The 17,870-nt window shown below is 27.5% G+C and overlaps 3 protein-coding genes across 7 annotated transcripts; 1 reads left to right on the forward strand and 2 right to left on the reverse strand.

Moving 5' to 3' along the window:
• Window positions 1–2,943: 2,943 nt before the first annotated feature.
• On the reverse strand, window positions 2,944–5,171 carry LOC149882709 (uncharacterized). 4 transcript variants are annotated; one of them, XM_090101138.1, is made up of 5 exons: window positions 4,972–5,171; window positions 4,592–4,796; window positions 4,229–4,327; window positions 3,917–3,999; window positions 2,944–3,396 (listed from the first exon to the last, which is right to left on the reverse strand). In XM_090101138.1, the coding sequence occupies exons 3-5, from the start codon at window positions 4,275–4,277 to the stop codon at window positions 3,196–3,198; spliced, it is 333 nt and encodes a 110-aa protein (XP_089957264.1). In that variant the 5' UTR covers window positions 4,278–4,327; window positions 4,592–4,796; window positions 4,972–5,171; the 3' UTR covers window positions 2,944–3,195. The 4 variants fall into 4 exon arrangements, with proteins under 4 accessions (XP_089957264.1, XP_089957265.1, XP_089957262.1 ...); XM_090101139.1 differs by having other exon boundaries at window positions 2,945–3,396; window positions 4,241–4,327; XM_090101136.1 differs by having other exon boundaries at window positions 2,945–3,396; window positions 4,229–4,406.
• On the reverse strand, window positions 4,972–6,536 carry LOC149882710 (uncharacterized). Of its 2 annotated transcripts, none has more exons than XM_090101135.1 (5): window positions 6,415–6,536; window positions 6,038–6,293; window positions 5,586–5,747; window positions 5,323–5,407; window positions 4,972–5,101 (listed from the first exon to the last, which is right to left on the reverse strand). In XM_090101135.1, exons 1-5 carry the CDS (start codon window positions 6,458–6,460, stop codon window positions 5,099–5,101), a joined length of 552 nt encoding a protein of 183 aa, XP_089957261.1. In that variant the 5' UTR covers window positions 6,461–6,536; the 3' UTR covers window positions 4,972–5,098. The 2 variants fall into 2 exon arrangements, 1 of the variants encoding a protein (XP_089957261.1); XR_016456611.1 differs by having other exon boundaries at window positions 4,994–5,101; window positions 6,046–6,293.
• Window positions 6,537–13,870: 7,334 nt separating this feature from the next.
• Window positions 13,871–15,524, forward strand: LOC149882711 (uncharacterized). The gene is made up of 2 exons (XM_090065582.1): window positions 13,871–13,985; window positions 14,694–15,524. The coding sequence occupies exon 2, from the start codon at window positions 14,694–14,696 to the stop codon at window positions 15,468–15,470; it is 777 nt and encodes a 258-aa protein (XP_089921708.1). The 5' UTR covers window positions 13,871–13,985; the 3' UTR covers window positions 15,471–15,524.
• The last annotated feature ends 2,346 nt before the right edge of the window (window positions 15,525–17,870 follow it).

Here is a 17,870-nt window from a genome sequence, read left to right on the forward strand (position 1 = left end):
GTCAGTTTTTCACTTTTAAAGCTTTTATTCATCCCGTCTTAATATTAGCAACGGATAATTTTTAATATATCTCATAAAGATATTACTTTCATCAGCTAACTTGCTCTATTCTTGATGGCATTCCGGACTACAATTATGAGAAACGCATTTTAGCAAGTGAAATTGCTGTCTATAAACTGGCTGTTAAAGAGGCTAATGATAATGTAAAGCCACTGACATTCTGATTCCACATATATTTGAGCTTGCTATTTAACATCTGTCTGTACTCTGTACTTCGGTAGATTAGAAACGGAGCGTTAAATCCGATATACACTTGTTAATACACTGCAGTGTCCAAACTTAACCAACGAAAATTTAGTGCTTATCATGATGATGACTTCAGTTCAAAAAGCTGAGTGAATAATTTTCATTTAAACTTCAGGTCTTAATAATTTTCATTTTTCAAATAAAATCTTAGTTAAACACACAGTTTTTGTTTATTGCATTAATTATAAGAATGTGACATTTCGGTGCTGTGTTTTTTGGGATTTTTATCAAAGCACATCGTGTTTTTCGCACCTATTAGCAGCAAGGAGATTAAAGAGAATAAAGAGTGCAAATAATTTCTTGCAACGCACAAAGTTCAATGCAAGATATAGTTAGTTTCGAAAAAGAAAGGAAATTGAAGATGGAAAGAGAAAAGAAGAGGTCCAGAAAAAAAAGAGAAAGAAGGAAAATAAGCTACATTAATGCTGATAACGATTGGTTGATCTGAATGAGGAAAAAGGTGAAGATTTTGCATGATTTTTTCTAACTTCTCTCATTACGATAGTATAATGCTTTATTACTTCTCCAAAAAATCTTTGATGACTATTTTTTTTATTGAAGGAGATTAAAAATTCTTTGTTCAACTCAGTATTTTTTAGCTTGGGATATAAGTAACCAACTTCAAGTTACATATGTTGCGCTAATCAAATCGTAAAACGTATCGTGTTTGGATTGGTTAATATTATATAAACAATTATTTTCCCCTTGGGAATAGGGATAAATATCATGGTTATGGGAGTATCTTCGTACTGCACTTATTCACTTCTCTTCACTTCACAACAGACTCGAGCACTTCATGTACAAGCTATGATCTATAATCTCTTCTTTGTGTTTAACTATATTGTATATTAATATTTAAAATAAATAATTGAACTCGTTTTACAAGTACATTCTTAAGTAAAACAATAACATATGCCTATGGGATCCATCTTTGTACTGAATCATACCATCAATGGCTTGTAGTTCTTGAGATGGAACAGTACCTGCCGAGGGGAGCTTAAACAAACCAGGTTGTATAGAATACAGAAAGCAACTCACCCATATGTTTAACAACAACTGCCTCCATAGCAGACACCAAATCATGAGTAAGAATTGGAATTTGTGAAAGTAGAAGGTCAAGCGTTAAATAAAAAATAGCTTCAGCCGTAAACCTTGTAAAAATTACAAGCCCTAATTCTGCTAAGACATACTTCAATTTAATGTAGAATCATTTCTGGTATAAAACTGAAAGATTTTTTATACAATGTCTCATTAATGATATCTTACAGGAAGATGTTTGACAAGCTGTTGCTCCTCAGCTTTACAAAGCTCCTAGGCCAGAGATGCCACATTCATAGAAACTAGGTAAAGCACTGCCACCGATTTTGATAGATGGTCATACTAAACCTCTTTTTAAATTTTTAGGACCAGAGATTTGGATTTTATTTGAAAATTTTAAACTTATCATTCTTGAAATGGAATGGATTAAAATAAATCCTTCAAATTGGGAGCTCTTTCCGGGATTTCTGAAATACAAAGGATCTTTACTTCCTCTCCATGTGGTTAATGATTATGCTGGCAAAGTAGTTAAATTTTTTAGAGCCTTTCAGCATGAAAGTGACTTAAAGGCAAATCTTTTAGCTGTTGCAACTCATAGAAAAAAATTCAAAATAACAAAGATAATTCTAGTTTTAAACATCATAAATAGTAACATAATGTTTTAATTTTTTCACCAAAGATACATTTAAAAGAACTCGATACTTAGAACTCTTAAAAAAATTTTTTTTTTAATTTAAAGTAGAGAAATAATAAAATTGCTTATGCTTTAAATTTACACAACTTGTAGTTTGCCGTACACAGCAAACTATAAATTTATTTAATTTTAATATCTTATGTTTGTGTTTGTTTTTGCGTCAAACTATAAATTGTGTCTTATACACTGTAAAAAAAAAGGGTTTTTTAAATAGCTCTAAAAGGTTTTTTACTTTTTCCCGAGGATGGAACCCTTTAAGGATTTTCTAGAAAACCCTTTTTTTAAAAACCTGCAATCCGAAACTGGAGAACCCTTTTTTAACTTGTACTTTCGTTTTTAATTTGAATTACAATTTATTCAATAATTTTTCATATTACGCAATAAGGATTTCAAGCACGTTTAAAGTTGGTTCAGTAATATTATACTTAGGTGAGATTGAATATACACTTTAGTTGAAACATTTAATTTATACATAATATTGCTTATATGCAAATGTTTAGATTCTATAACTCCACTGTAATTTTGCATGCAATATGAAAACTCAATAAAGAAAATTCTGTAATAATGTCTAAAATCTTATAACATCAAAGTAATATACAGTAAAGTTTAAATTAAATAAAAAAACCTTTACAATAACCAGAGACAGGTCCGTAAATGTTGTACAAAAACAAACAAGTTGTACAAAACGAAACAAATTGGAAAATAAAGTTAAAACTATTACATGTAATAGTTCATAATAGTTTCATAAATAAAACTATTATTAACAAATTGATACAAATTTTCTGCTACAAATTGAACTATTACAACTATTATATTCCTAAGTTAAAAGTATTTTTCTATTTATGTAAATTTATTACTCCTACGTTAAGAAGTTTATTTACCATTCAGACCTATTTTCAAAAATTAAATCAAGAAATCGCCTAGTAGCACAAAATATAATAAAATTTAGAAATATTGCAAATATTCAAATATGAGTTTATTCGAATTTAGTGACAAAAAAACATAAATTAATTATAAAGATTAACAACAAAAACATACAAAAAACAAAAGTCATAAATGTCAGTGCAAAAGGCGGTTGCCCCATTTGCTGACAAAATTTGGCACTTTTCCTTTACCACCAAGAGCACTTAGGCACTTTTCCTTTACCACCAAGAGCACTAGCACTTAGGCACTAGACAAAATTGACATGTATTGGTCAATCCTTTTGGGAATTCAATGCTGAATATCCAAAATGCTGCAAACCATGCTTGAAAAGCCTTGGAAAATGTGCAAATAGTTTTAGGAAACAAAACTTCCTTATCGACTGATATATTCCACTCGTCGTCTTGTGGCAATATGACTGGACTGCGTGGTATTTCCTGTATAAATAAAGAAATAAATACAATAATTCATTTAATCAAAAAAACAAACCTGAAACAACTTAAAATCCCTCTAATACAAAGCTCTTAAAACCATTCAATTTTAAAATTTCTTAATTGATAACATTTCAATATAATAGAAATTATTGCAGACTCCTCACCTAAAGGACATCATCAGTTTTTTAAATTGTGTCCTTAGTATGAGAGTATTTACATGGACTTAAAATATTCAATAACTTATTTCCTCAAACCAGTAAATTTTTGCATTTCCTTAGATCTCCTTCTTAATATTTATTATTACTTCTCAGATCTTCTTGTTATTAAATATATAGTAGTTTATACAGTTAAATATATAATAAATATATTAGTTTTTATAGTTTAATATATAATAAATTAGTTTTTATGGTTAAATATGTAATAAACATAATAATTCGAAATGGACTATAAACAATAGGCTATAAAAAAATATGATCAAGTGCAATTTTCTAAATAATGTACAATGTACCAATAAACATCCTACCTGCTTTGGTAAGGGAAAAAACAATTCTTCCTTCTCCCCAAATAATGAGGGTAAGAGCAATGTAACAAACATCACCATCCAATCTAAAATTATTTATATCTTTAATTGTAAATACATGCATAACAATACATTTGATAAAACTAGTAAATATAAAATAGCAGTATTAGCATACATGTGTAATGTATTAAAAAATGATCAAATGTTTTTGAGTTAATCAATATTTGCTAGAGTTACTAAACTCATGTAATTTATTGCCTTCTATGACTAGTCTTTATTGTTGTTGGAAATAAAATAAAAATAAATAAAAATTACCCTGTCGTTTACCTTTGTCCAAAGTTTCTTCTAAATGTTTGTTTATCATTCTTGAATATTCACAATACTTTTTGCATCTTTTGGCTGCTTCTTTGATTACTGCATCATAAAGGGATAGAAACTTCATTTCTAATTTGGTTATGTCTACACCATATAGCAAAATCACATCTGCTGTAAACTTTAATTTATAAAAGTCATCTACATTATGATATTACATTAGAAATAAGCCTATACTTTATAATTCAAATGTTCATAAGGTAATTTTTAAATAATCTTTCATAACTGTCAAAAGAAAGTCAACGAAAATATTGAAAAAAATAAGTACATTTCATAAAAGAACAATAGCTCTTCATATAATCTTACAAAGTATTTAGTCGTAAACACGGAAATTCTTCCAGAACTTCTGCAGCTGTGTGTGCATGGCAGAAAATTTATCTGTACCCACAAGTTCTTTTCATTTTATCTTTGATCATATAAAAGCTTGGTGTCTGTTTTTTCATTTCTTTTTTAAAGCATCTTGATGTTTTTTTATGCTTATGTGATCCTCACCTTGTACCACATTAGCCAACTAATAAAAAGAAGTTATAGTTACAGCTGTACATATAGAAGTATATTATCTTACATCAATCAGCTACAACTTGTGAGCAGTAACAAAAATATACATTTTTGACATTTAAATAACATCATATTACAATAATTTTACAAGGTTATAGCAAGTAATATCTATATACATTATTACATACCTTAATTTAAGCTATTTTTGAGAGGGTGCTGTTGTCAGATTGATCAATTTCAACTTGATCTTCTTTTCGTTTTCTTCCTGAAACACCAGGCCTTCCAAATTTTTCTCTTGTTACAGCAATTGAATTTTCACTACAAAGAGGTTGTCTGTATTTTTTAAATTTCCTTCAAAGAGCTACTCTAATAGCATTCTAATTCTTTGAAGAACTACTCTAATAGTATTCTAAACTCAAAATACCCATTTAAAATGTGAAATAGACAATAAATTAAATTCTAAAATATAATTTTCTTATAAAATAGATGATGACAAGTAAAAGTATAATCAATAATATATAAAATGCTAATTGCATTACACTACTTCCATCATAATCAGCCAAAAAAGGATATTTTAATGTAACTGCTAAGCTAACAGCAAAATATATTCTTCTGGTTGAATACCTGTATAAACAATTTGTGATAAAACATTACAAAATAATTAACACTAGTATTATAATATAAATGTAACAAAGTAAAGAACAAACTATTTTAAAAATTAAAAATCAATGTAATAGAAATTGAGAAATGGCAAACTCAGAGTCAGCAAAGTATAAAACAAGAACAATAATTTTCAACTTACAAAATGTCACGTCTTTTTAAGTCATCAAATAGTGCATCAATTAAGAGCACTTTGCTTTTTGAGCCTAAACCAAATCTAGCCTTGTCTTGACATTGTAGCTTAGTTATAACATTATCCGGAAAATGTGGCAACTGATATACAAAAGGACATTCTTGCACCTGGCTAAATAAATAAAATAAACTATCATAGATATTCAAGCAAACCAGAATAATTTCCTTAAATTACTCTGATTTGAAATATCTCATTCAACTGTAATTTAATATGGGTAAAAATATAATTTATAATAAAATTCATCATTAAATGCATAATAGTTCTTAAACACAAGTATTATACAAACATTAAAGTATTAAAGTTAAGTAAAAGCATGCAAATTCTCTCATAAATTCAAATCAATGATAGAGAGTTATTATTTTAAAAAAATATGTATATAAAGTAAAAATACTATAACAAACCTATGTACACATTCTGCTTCTTCAATTTCTGAAAAACTACCACTATTTGTTGTTTCGCCCTTTTCATTATTTACACTAATAACACTTGATACAACTGCAGTATAGGTAGATTTAGAATTATCTAATGTTGCTGAAACAGATTGTTTTGTTGTTTTCAAAAGACAAATAAATCTTCTCTGATCTTTTATTAAAGGTAAAAGCTCTGTTAGCATTTGCTCTGTAAGGTCACATAAATAGTCACTGGTTAATTCATGCCCTGTTGCAAATAAACCATAAGAACAATAATTTTACTAAACATGCATAATTTTCAAACAAACAAACCACGTAAAAAAGAGGCTGATTTTCATGTTACAAGATAAGATGTCGCAAATACTTACCAAATAAAAAATAGTTATTGCCACATTCACAAAGAAATTGGGGCATGCTTGGCTATTGTATATTGTAAGGAATTTGCAATGTAAACAGTACAATTAAAATGTTTACTATAAAATGCATAATAATAAAAAAATTACTTTCAAATTCAGACATAATTCCTTAACTTTATTATTATTTCTACTTTAAATTTTAATAACTCTTCTTTAAAAATTTAAAAGAATTTCATTGACCTATAGGAACCTCATAGATAAATCGGTTAACTTAAAAAATATACTCTTTTGCATATTCTACTTGAAAAATTTTAACTAAATACAATTTTAAATATAATACAATAAGTTAAATACTATTTATTTTATTTAAAATATCATATTGCTAAGCGACTGCAATTCTATTTTAAACCCTTTCTATTTTTATCGCAAAGTGCTATTACCAGTGCATATACACTGGTATTTTAGGCATGTGACACGTGCGTATTTTAACTGAAATTAAATAAATTTCCATGGCAAAATCATTTGTAAATACTTATTTTTTCAAAATGGCCGCATATTTAAAGTTAGGAGATACTTTCCCTGATTTTCAAAGTTGTATAAATGCAGTCAATAAGTTCGCTTTAATGAATTATCATCTCTTAAGGATAGATAGTAAAGAAACAAAAAAGAAAATAACAAGAAATAACAAAAAATTATTTTTCTTAGGTTATTGAAGTAACATGGTTGTTGGAAACAAAGCAAGGCAATTAAACTTCTACTCTGTAATTAACTTGACTGATTTTTTTGTTCTTTTATGGATCGATATTTCTGTTCGATTGTTAACACAAGATTAACATTGCGTGACTAATAATTTCTTTTTTCATTTTTTAAGTTGAAAAACTTAAAAAATGAAAAAAGTGAAAAATAAAATTTCTACATTACATTCCCATTTTCTACGAAGATGGGAAGAACTATCATGAACATTTCAACAGAAAATTTTCCAAGAAACTTACTAATAAAGGTTTAATGAGGATAACCCTTAGCGTAAGCCTTTGAGAAAAGGTTAACAACTTAGATGAATAGAATGAAAGCTTTAAAAGTATATAAAAATCCCCAATTTTTTCAAATTTTAAGGATCAACAATTGATTTCAAACCTATCCGTTCTACAACAATCTTTATACTTCTTTCTATAGATTAATCATATATTAAAAAGCAATTAATCTATAAGAAGAATGTCTATTTAAAACTGTTTCCTCACCGAAAGGACATCATCAGTTTTTTAAATTGTGTCCTTAGTATGAGAGTATTTACATGGACTTAAAATATTCAATAACTTATTTCCTCAAACCAGTAAATTTTTGCATTTCCTTAGATCTCCTTAACATTTATTATTACTTCTCAGATCTTCTTGTTATTATTTAATTAAAAAAGAAAAAATTTTTAATCAAAATATTTTTTAACTGACTAATATACTTTCTAAAGTTGACCAAAATCAATATTTACACTTTTGAAATCAGACTTAAGTTAGAAATCTTATATCGAATTTAGAAATAAGAATGTCACGATAATTAACCAACTAAATCGACTTTTAGTCTTTTGGTAGGAAATCCTTAATTGATTGACTACTCAATTTTTTCAAAGTTAACTACTCTCAATTATTTTACAAAAGTCACTTAGTTAAAGTTTTGATTATAAGTGACTTTTAGTTAATTTAATTAAACTCAATTACAACACTAGTTAATATTTCAAAATAAAAATAACAACATATACTTGATCAGAATTTTTTAATGGAATCAAAAACTCTTTAATTATACAATATAACCAAAATAAAAATTTCACAAAAAATTTTTTTAAAATTTAAATAACAGTCTCCTTTTAAACATAAAAGATTTTCTAAACTATCAAGCTTTTCATGTTTTTATTAAACCATCAGCTGGTGCTTGAATTAGTTTCTTTTTTTACATGTCATCAATTTCAACGTTTCTTTTTGAACTTACAGTTGATAATGCTTTTACTTTTTTGGGGACTTTCAAACGCAACATATCACGTTCTAGATGATTTAACAGACTTTAACATGTCTCTAGTAATTGGAATAACTGGATCATTTAGTTGCTTTGATGATGTGTGATCGCTTACAATTATTATGAAAATCTTCAATTAAATTTTTCAGGGTTAGAGTTAACAATATGCAAGTACCAAATTAAACTTTTAATATTAAATGACAGCTTTAAAAGTCTATCAAACCAAGCATTTATTCCACACTGATATGTTTGGTGCATAAATTTTATAATAAGCTTAACTTCCATGAGAAACTCAAGGAAATATTGCTACAACTTTTCAGCAATGCAATCACACACAATGAACACACAATGACAAATCCACAGAATGTAACCTTAATGCAGCTAATTTTTTAGACCAATACTGTACATACCTATTACGTTTAATAAATTGTTGAATTGTAGATTCATTAAATTTAAACTTGAAAAGAGTTTAACTCCTATAACAATAACTTTAATATAAAAACATTCCAGACTTAATGGTGCATTAGGACTTCGTTTTGCTTTGTTTAAATCCTTTGGCAATTTTTAAATATGAAAACATCTTGATTGATCAAATCAAAAGAATAATTAGATTCAATATACTTAAAACCATGAAGGTTTAAGTTTTTAAAACCTCTTTCATAACTGTAAAACAAACCATTAAAGATTTTAGCAAAATATCTACCTTCATCTTTATTGTCCTAAATTTATTTAAATAATCACATATGAAGTTTGATAATTGCATAACTACTTAGTGTCCTTGCTCTAATTCCACTGACTTAAAAAAAAAACTTTCTGACATAACTTGCAACATGCAGAAAAATGATCACCATAAATTACTTGTATCCAGTTAAAGTCAAACTCTTGCAATTTAGTATATTTTATTTTTCTCTAAGATATCTTAAAAAGGTAATACTGCAGTTAAGCGGCGTAAAATCATTTAATATTTTTGCTTTTATCGCTCTCGCTCGCAGAGGCCAAAAGTATTTAAAATAATTTTAAAAACTTAAGTATATAAATTTCAAAGTGGTTATTTTTTTAAATACGTTTTTGTTTAATATTTTTATCTTTTGTTTTTATTGTTAATATTTAACTATTTTATCATTTATATTTTTAATATTTCTTAATACATTATTAATTATGTAAAGAATTTAAATTTGTATATTTTATGATTGTACAATTTTAGATTGTTTTAGGCCATTTTCTTGTTACAATTATGGAATATAGGGTACCACAATAATTGTTCTTGCTAAATATGTTTTTAAAAAATATGTGGCTATGAAAATAGCTTTTTTATTTATCAACTACAGAGGATACTGACGAGACACACAAGATAGAAACGCCGAAAATATTGGAAACCCTTTAAATGTTTGACGCCAGCAACACACGTGGTTCAGGATTTCATCTTTAGCAACAATAGTTGTTGGAGCACTTCGTTTCCCATGACCAACACGTTACATAGCCATCTAAACAAAGACTTACCATGTTAACTAAGAATAACTATTTACTTAATGTAAACAATTTATTCAGTGCAGAATTAATTAAAATTAATGTTTGTATATATAGTTACAATACGTATAATATATAATAGAAATGAAAAAATAAAAAAATTTAGCAGTGACTATTACTTTTACTTATCTTTTCTATGAGGCTTTTCTTTTCTTTTCTTTTTAAACATTTCGAATTTTTCCATATTTCGAATGCGGTTTTCTTTCACATTTCGCAACGTCACTTACAGATTAATTTTTTTTTCATTTTCACCATCGCAGAGTTTAATCAAGCGAAAATTAAAAATTATTTTACGCCGCTTAACTGCAGTATTACCCTTAAAAATATAAATAAACAGTTGAATTTTTGAAAACTTAATGAAGAAATTTAAAAAATTATGTACAATGTAATTATTACTCTTATAGAGACCAAACTTAACGCACAACAATAATTTTGCATTCATGTAAAAAGAACAACAACATAAACGGAACGGAATAGTCACGTGTTAAAAATATCCGTGTGATAAAATTATCGCAATATGATTGGCGCACTGGTATTAGCAAAATTCGATGGCTTATTGTCAGTGCATCTGCACTGGTAATAGATTTTACGATTTTTATCCTTCTTTAATTATGCCTCGATATCAATAAACGACACTCGGTATTTATTGGCTTCTTATTTTTCACCACGAAAAACCCTTTGCTAAAGGGTTTTCTAATAGAACCCTTTCAAAAAACCTTTTTTTACACACCAAAAGGTTTCCTAGTGGTAGAAAACCTTGTGCGAGTGTAAAAAAACCTTTTGCGAAACCTTTTTTTTTACAGTGTACCTTATATCTTATAATATAAGTCTTATAAGTTTACATGTAAGATATAAGAAATTTCTGCTAATGTAATAATTAAAAAAGGAAGAAAATTACTTTTTGATATATGGGTTTTTTTCCGTATGTCTAAAACGGACGGCTTAGAAGTGTATCTTTAAGTATGAAATTTTCCAATGGGTCTTACTTGCACCTTAATTCATGATTTAAGATACCATGCTATTTTTGTAAAGACTTTCAGACTTTTCCTTCAGGCCCCTTAAAACCACGGAACCTTATTTTATAAAAAAAAAAAAAAAAAAAGACTTTATAAAGATTTTATGAAAAACTTTCAAACCCAATATGCAAAGCTTAGCAGTGCACCTATGAATCTGAAATTTTTTAGAAGTCAACCAAACACCTGAATTCGCAATAAAAGAAACCATGATATGTTTTTCTTTCGATGAGATTGCAGCGAGAATTTAGTTCTTTCAAATCCACCTTTTTTAGACTTACTATAAAAGTATTAAATTTTACTTTAAAACATTTTTGTTTAATACATTCATTTACTCGATTAATTCATTTATACATTTCTTGTAATAATTCTTGCAGAAACCAAATATGCATTTACACATTAAACGGGTTTCTTTGTTAACCGTTACAGTTCTTCATAGTTTTAACAATATTACTTCATAGTACTATGATTACTGGGATAGTAGGGTTATTAATGGTAAGTTTAGCTTAAAATAATTGAGACCAATCTTGAGCGTACAGGCATAACGTTTTGATCCGTTATAAATAAAGGCACTTTAACACATTTGTAATTTCGCCTTTAACTATGTAGCATTAAATATAAATCAAATTATTGACGCAATCAATAAGTCTCTTTTCTTTTGTATTATATTTCAATAAAGAAAGAATTCCACAGAACAAAATGATATTTATGTTGAACCAAATAAAGTGACATTTAAGTTTCATTTGAAATATCTACATTGTTTAATAACATTAAAAAAATCCTGATTTTCCACTCGCAAAAGATAACACTACAAGATGTAGATGGAGTATTTTTGGAGCACATTACTTGGTATAGTATGGAGTATTTCTGGAATAAACTTGGTATACAAGCATGAGCTCATCGTTTACACCCCTCTCTTTAGGTTGGAAATCTTATATTGACGTAAATATCAGATTTCTTCCATTCATTTATTTTGCTTTCCAGGCATTCCTGCTGATCAATCTTGGATATCCAATCTGGTATCTGAAAAGATCATGAACTTTGTAATAAAACTTTTTTCCTCTTTTGGTTCAAAATGATAGATGTGAGTAAACTATAACAATTCAAACTGACAAGGTTACTAATTTTATAAAACATAATTTAACTAGAATGTAATTAGTGGAGATTTATTAGTTACCTTCTGGTACCACTTTGAAAGTAGTTAATTAGTCTCTACTTATTTTATTCTTCATGAAGTTTGTTTGTTAATATTTGAAAATATGTTTTAACTGTAAATTTTAAGGGCAGCAAGTCGAATAGTACAATAGATGCTATCTTGGTCAGGTTTTAATGCTGAAGAAACTGATTTCCTCCCTTTACTGAGTTACAGGTATAGATCTAATATTTTCAGTTCAGTAAGATAAAAGGGAACATATTAGCTCATAGCAGATGGAAATTTTATTAAAGTTATAAAAAATCATAAGGAAGAAAAAAAGAAAAGAGAATAAAACCTTACTTGCTTTTCTATATGAAGCATCTGTGATATCTTCTGTCTGATCTGTGATATCTTCATTATCTAACATCTGATTAGAATTGGAAGAAGACTTAGAAAATGGATAGACAAAATTATGTAATATATATTTGTCATATGTAATATATATTTATAGCACATGGCTGGAATTTTTATAGTCAACAAAAGGTCAAACTTTAAATTCTCTAATCTATTTGGATAAAAATGTAAAATGCATATCTTTTTCCAGTTTACATAGAAAGTGTGGTCGCCTAAAAATATTTTTAAATGTTATGTTATTCACAATTTTATGTCAAAGTTTAAAAAAAAAATAAAACAATATTTTGAAATGTAAATAAACGTCCTGTTTTGTCAAAAACCTTCACGTTGAAATTTTCAATTTTTTCTGTTTTTTCACCCAAGTACCTTTAAAAGAATAACATCAACGTTTGTCTTTAAATCAGCAATATAAAAAAGGAAATAGGTGCAAATATTGAAAATATTTGGTATCGAAATTGCGTTTTATAATTGCCGAATTTGAAAAACATAATTTTAGAATTCTAAAAAAGTTTATTTTTATAACTGTGTTTTGTAATTTTATAATTGACAAATTTTGACTATTTAAAAAACTTATGATTTTGTCAGTGAATGGGTCTTTTAACTTTTGGATTTAGGATATTTGGATATCTATTAAATAAAATAATTTTAAAAAAATAGGGCCTGGCATTTTTACGTAATTTGTAATTTATAGGATATTGTTACTACTCTTGACCAAAATGTAATGATGTGGCACAGTTCAGTATTTTCCCCACAATTTCCTCTGAATCCTTAATTGGAAGTAGATAGGAGATATAAATAATATTTTTAGGAAAGTTTTAGTAAAACTAACGAAATAGCTAACGAAAATATGTGTTACAAACATTACCTATTACTAATTGACAGCTTTGGCAAATGGATTGAAGTGTCAAAGTTACCACATAACATAAATGGTTTTCTCAGTTTAAAACTATGATGTGTGTGTGTGTGTTTGTGTGTGTGTATCATATATATTTATATACTTTATATTTATATATATATATATATATATATATATATATAAATATATAAATATATATATATATATATATATATATATATATATATATATATATATATATATATAATTGTATATTATTACTATATATGTTTTGTTAGCTATATATATATGTGGATATATTTCATTTTTTGAACTAAAAAACTGTCATTTTTTGCAACACAATTGGTAATATTCGCTGTTTTTCGTGAGTGAAAAGTGAAAAGCAACCTTTGCTCTTTGAAAGTCATGTCCGGGCACGATCATTTTATCGCGTTTTAATTGGTTGATTTTAGAAATTCAGTTTAAAATAACTGGTTGCAATCTCAGGCTTCAAAAGTTTTTTTTCTCTAACTAATTTGATTGGTTCGTTATGATGTCATGTATGATGGCCTCTTTAAATTGTAAATTTTAACAACATTAGCACTTTTTTTTAGTAAGCAAAAACGTGTCGAAACCGATTAATCGAAAAATCTTGAAGGTAAGAAATACTTCGTGTTGATTTATGAAATGTGTGTGTTTGTTTACAAAATCTCTATGAATTTTAAAGGTTTTGTCATATATAAACTTTTTTTTTTGAAATATTCAGGCACTACACAATTGAATGTTCATTTAGTCCCGCAACAACAAGGTTTCTCTGACCACATTATGTTGTCAACTTCTTTAAATCTGGACTTATTCTTAATCTTTCTAAATAAACTAATAATCAAAAGATGTGTTGCTGCTACATTCCCTAAACTTCCTTGTTTATGGCAACACAGTGTTTTTGCTTTAGAAATTCAACTTTTTTAAAATTTTTCTTTTAATAAATAAACTGTTAAGAGTAAAAATTTTCCCAAGGCATTTGTTGGTTATTACCCAGTTACAAAAACATTTTTTTAATATTATTACTAAGTTAATTACATTCTTACTTGATCATTTTAAATGAACGTTCATATTGATAGCAAAAGTTAGGTTGATGTAATTTTTAATAGAGTTGATTAATTTTTTATTTGAAAACTTGAAACTTCAAACATGACTTAGAATACTTTTCTTTGAATAGAAACTAAATTAGATACCAATTTTTATATTCTAAAATGTGATCATGTTTTTTTGAGAAGCCTGCCTGTGAAACCTGGTGTCTTAACTTTAAATTTTAAATCTCAATCTATTAAACTCTATTGTCTAACATTTTCTGAAAATCTTTTAGATGGGAAGTATAAGTGACCAGTTTCATTTGTACATAGATGCAATTAATGAACTTGTTGAAAGTAACAATGACTTCATGACTCCAAGCCCCCATGAAGATCAATATTTTCCAGAGGAGGAAAATCAACTGACATTTTTATTTCCAGAAAATGATGTAAGCTACTCAGATTCTTACAAAAAATCTGACATTAATATTCACAATGAAGAGTCAGCTAAAGTCCAGCAACCTGATTTTCTAGAATTAATTTTAAACAGTAATGATTTAAGTTTAATTTACCCTATGTCAGATGCTCCACCTACAATCAGTCATAAGAACTTCTCTTCATGCATACCAACAGTTCCTATTAGTGTTATAAAGCCTGACACACCTGGTTCTATAAGGTTTGAAGATGATGATGAACCTGATGATACTGAGAGAATCCTCATGGAGTTCCATCAACCTGAGTTAAATAAAGAAAATGAAAGTAAGGTTATCAGTGATGATGATTTAATTGTTATGCCTGTTCGACAATTAAATGTAAAACTCAAGAATCTTCCTAAAGATGAAAAGGCAAAACTTAAAGCTAGACGAAGGTTGTTAAAGAATCGTGGTTATGCTCAAACATGCCGAGAGAGAAGAATATGCTCTCAAAAAACAATTTTGGAGGAAAATGAGCACCTCAAAAAACTTTTAGAGCAGCAAATACTAGAAAAAAACATTATTCAGACCAAATATAATAATCTGAAAAATTTAATTAAAAAAGCAAAACTTGCAAGGTTTCAAAGAACAATCTGCTAATAGTCATTTAGTATTGTAAATAGTTTGTATATTTATATATAAAAATGTATTTTTTTTTTTTTTAAACTTTTTTTTAATGTTTAAATTGAAAGCTGTTCTGATAACTTAATTTAGGTTGAAAATAGAATGTTGGTCAATAAATCTGTATTTTTAAAAAATAACAGAATTTCTTTCGTCTAATTTTTTAAACTTTACAGTTTTACCCATTTTTGTGTAAAATTATAGATGGGTAGGTATTTAATGTTATGTTTCAATGTAGTATCAGTATTTTGATTAACTTCATTTTAGCTGTAAAAAATATTGTCATGAAAAAATCGTATTATGATTTTAATCCGAAAAAATTTTGAGTATTAGTTTTAGAGTTGGGAGAGAGAGAGAGGTGGGGAGATGGCTCATTCGTTAAGTAACTATACTTTATTCGTTATTATTCTTTAAAAGCAGAAAAGCCAAACGCCGATGCTTAGAATTATTTCCTTAAAGCAAATAAGTATCAGCTAACCTAATATAAATATCAAGCTAACCTAATTTAGAATTAACCTAATTTAATTAACCTAATAATACAAATAAATATCAGCTAACCTAATTTAGACCACCACATTTTAACTGGTCATAAATTGGTTTACCAGTTAATTTAAGTATGATGCATTCACAATTCGTAAGGTGATAAGCATCACGTTATTTACGTAAAAATATTTTCTTAAAACCTGAACAAATAAGACTATTTAAAAAATAACTTGTAGAAAGTGATTTGTCTCTATTCGAGTAAGTCAAAGTAATTGCTTATTAAATGCTCAGGTTTTTTTTGTGTTTTTTTTTTCGATATTGCTAAAGAACCGAAATGTGCAGGTAAAATTATTTTGAACCTCCCATCTTATAGAAACTTTAATTTCAATTCCAATGATACTTTTTTTCGGATTTAAAGTAAAAAAAAAAAAAATTAAAAAATTAGAAAAAGTAAAGCCAATCCCTCAATTAATTATCTTACATTCTCCATGAATAGATAGGCGCCAATAAGAATTAAACTAATTTGATTTAAAGTTAGTCTGCAAAAATGACTTTAAAAAAATTTGTTTATCATTCACGTTCGAAATGTCAGCAAGATAAAAAGTCGTACAATCAAGATGATATAGATGCTGGGTTAGCTGATATAGAAGATAAAAACAACTCAATAAGAAAAATTGTATTCAAATATGGGATTCCATTCTCAACACTAAGATCCTAAGAACAGCAATAATAGAAGATTCAAAGATTCAAAACAGAATGTCATGGAGTTGGTATGCGGTTACCTTCTTCACACAAATCAAACAGATATATTCAAAAATGGCAAATCTTGCGGTGACTGGCTTTATGCATTCGATGAACTGATTGTCAAAAGAAATTTCCACAAGAAAAAATTATACTTAGCATCTTCCTAAGGTCGCTTCTTGCACGCAAGAAATAAATGATAATTATTGAGAAGTTGTCGCAAAACAATATTATTCGTCTGGTGTATTATACGGTTTTCATATTTGGAACTGCAGTTAAACTGGTATTTGTGATGGCTAAGGGAAAGCAACCATAGTGTACCGAAAGAGCAAGCAAAACCAAACTTCAGAGCTTGCACTAAATATTAAATCTATTTTTATTTCAGTGATGCGTAAAAACATTGCTTAATACAAGGGGTTCTTAGATGTCTCCAATTTTACGGAGAAGAGCTCAATACAAACATTAATTACAAAATAGGTTTACATAACACTCTCTCATGTAAAAATCTGAGCGGTTGAAAACTATATTTAACACCCAATCTTATAAAAGTCGATTTGATCCGAATAAATTATTATAGTAAATTACCAGGGTAAGTTTCAGGATCAGGGAATTTCCTGGTCGGGTAAAAGTTAATTTTATGCATAAAGATTTACCACTGGATTTTACCAAGGTAAGTTTTAGTCCAAGGTAAATTCTAATGCAATAGGTTTCAAGAAACAATTTGCCTTTTTTTTGCGATTTTTCTGTTTCAACCAAACAGAAAAATCGCAAACAGTAATTTTTACTTCAATGCTCAAACTTAAATTACTTTAAAACTTTTTTTTCAAATATGTACTTTGTATTTTTTATTACTAGGTTTTTCTTATAGAAAAATTTTAGTTTGGAAGATAATTATTTTGTTCAGTGAGTTCTTACTGTAATCGTAAATCCTGGTTGTATACAGCTAGCAAGATTTGATCAATTTAAAATCTTCTGAATTTTGTTCACCTGATTGACTTAATGATAAACTAAAAAACATTTTTTCTCGATTCAAATTCACGAATCGTGAATCACGATCCTCAATAAATTCTTATAAACATATCTCACCAAAATGGCTACAGATGAACCATTAGTTTTATATATTTTTGAAATTAATCAAAAGTCAATCAGAAGTCT

Source organism: Hydra viridissima, unplaced genomic scaffold, assembly GCF_058129835.1.
Source record: "Hydra viridissima isolate aposymbiotic clone 2 unplaced genomic scaffold, HvirCarnegie_v1 scaffold_10, whole genome shotgun sequence".
NCBI lineage: Eukaryota > Metazoa > Cnidaria > Hydrozoa > Anthoathecata > Hydridae > Hydra > Hydra viridissima.

Bases quoted from the DNA above. Each gene is read 5' to 3' on its own strand.
- LOC149882709 (XM_090101136.1), bottom strand. From the start codon at position 4,355: ATGAAGTTTCTATCCCTTTATGATGCAGTAATCAAAGAAGCAGCCAAA. The intron at 4,000-4,228 runs GTAATTTTTATT...AAATAATTTTAG, and splicing joins GGACAAAGGTAAACGACAGG to ATTGGATGGTGATGTTTGTT. The intron at 3,397-3,916 runs GTAGGATGTTTA...TTATTTATACAG, and splicing joins TTTTTCCCTTACCAAAGCAG to GAAATACCACGCAGTCCAGT.
- LOC149882710 (XM_090101135.1), bottom strand. From the start codon at position 6,460: ATGCCCCAATTTCTTTGTGAATGTGGCAATAACTATTTTTTATTTG. The intron at 6,294-6,414 runs GTAAGTATTTGC...TATTTGCAACAG, and splicing joins CAATAACTATTTTTTATTTG to GGCATGAATTAACCAGTGAC. The intron at 5,748-6,037 runs GTTTGTTATAGT...TTATTTATTTAG, and splicing joins GAAGCAGAATGTGTACATAG to CCAGGTGCAAGAATGTCCTT.
- LOC149882711 (XM_090065582.1), top strand. From the start codon at position 14,694: ATGGGAAGTATAAGTGACCAGTTTCATTTGTACATAGATGCAATTAAT.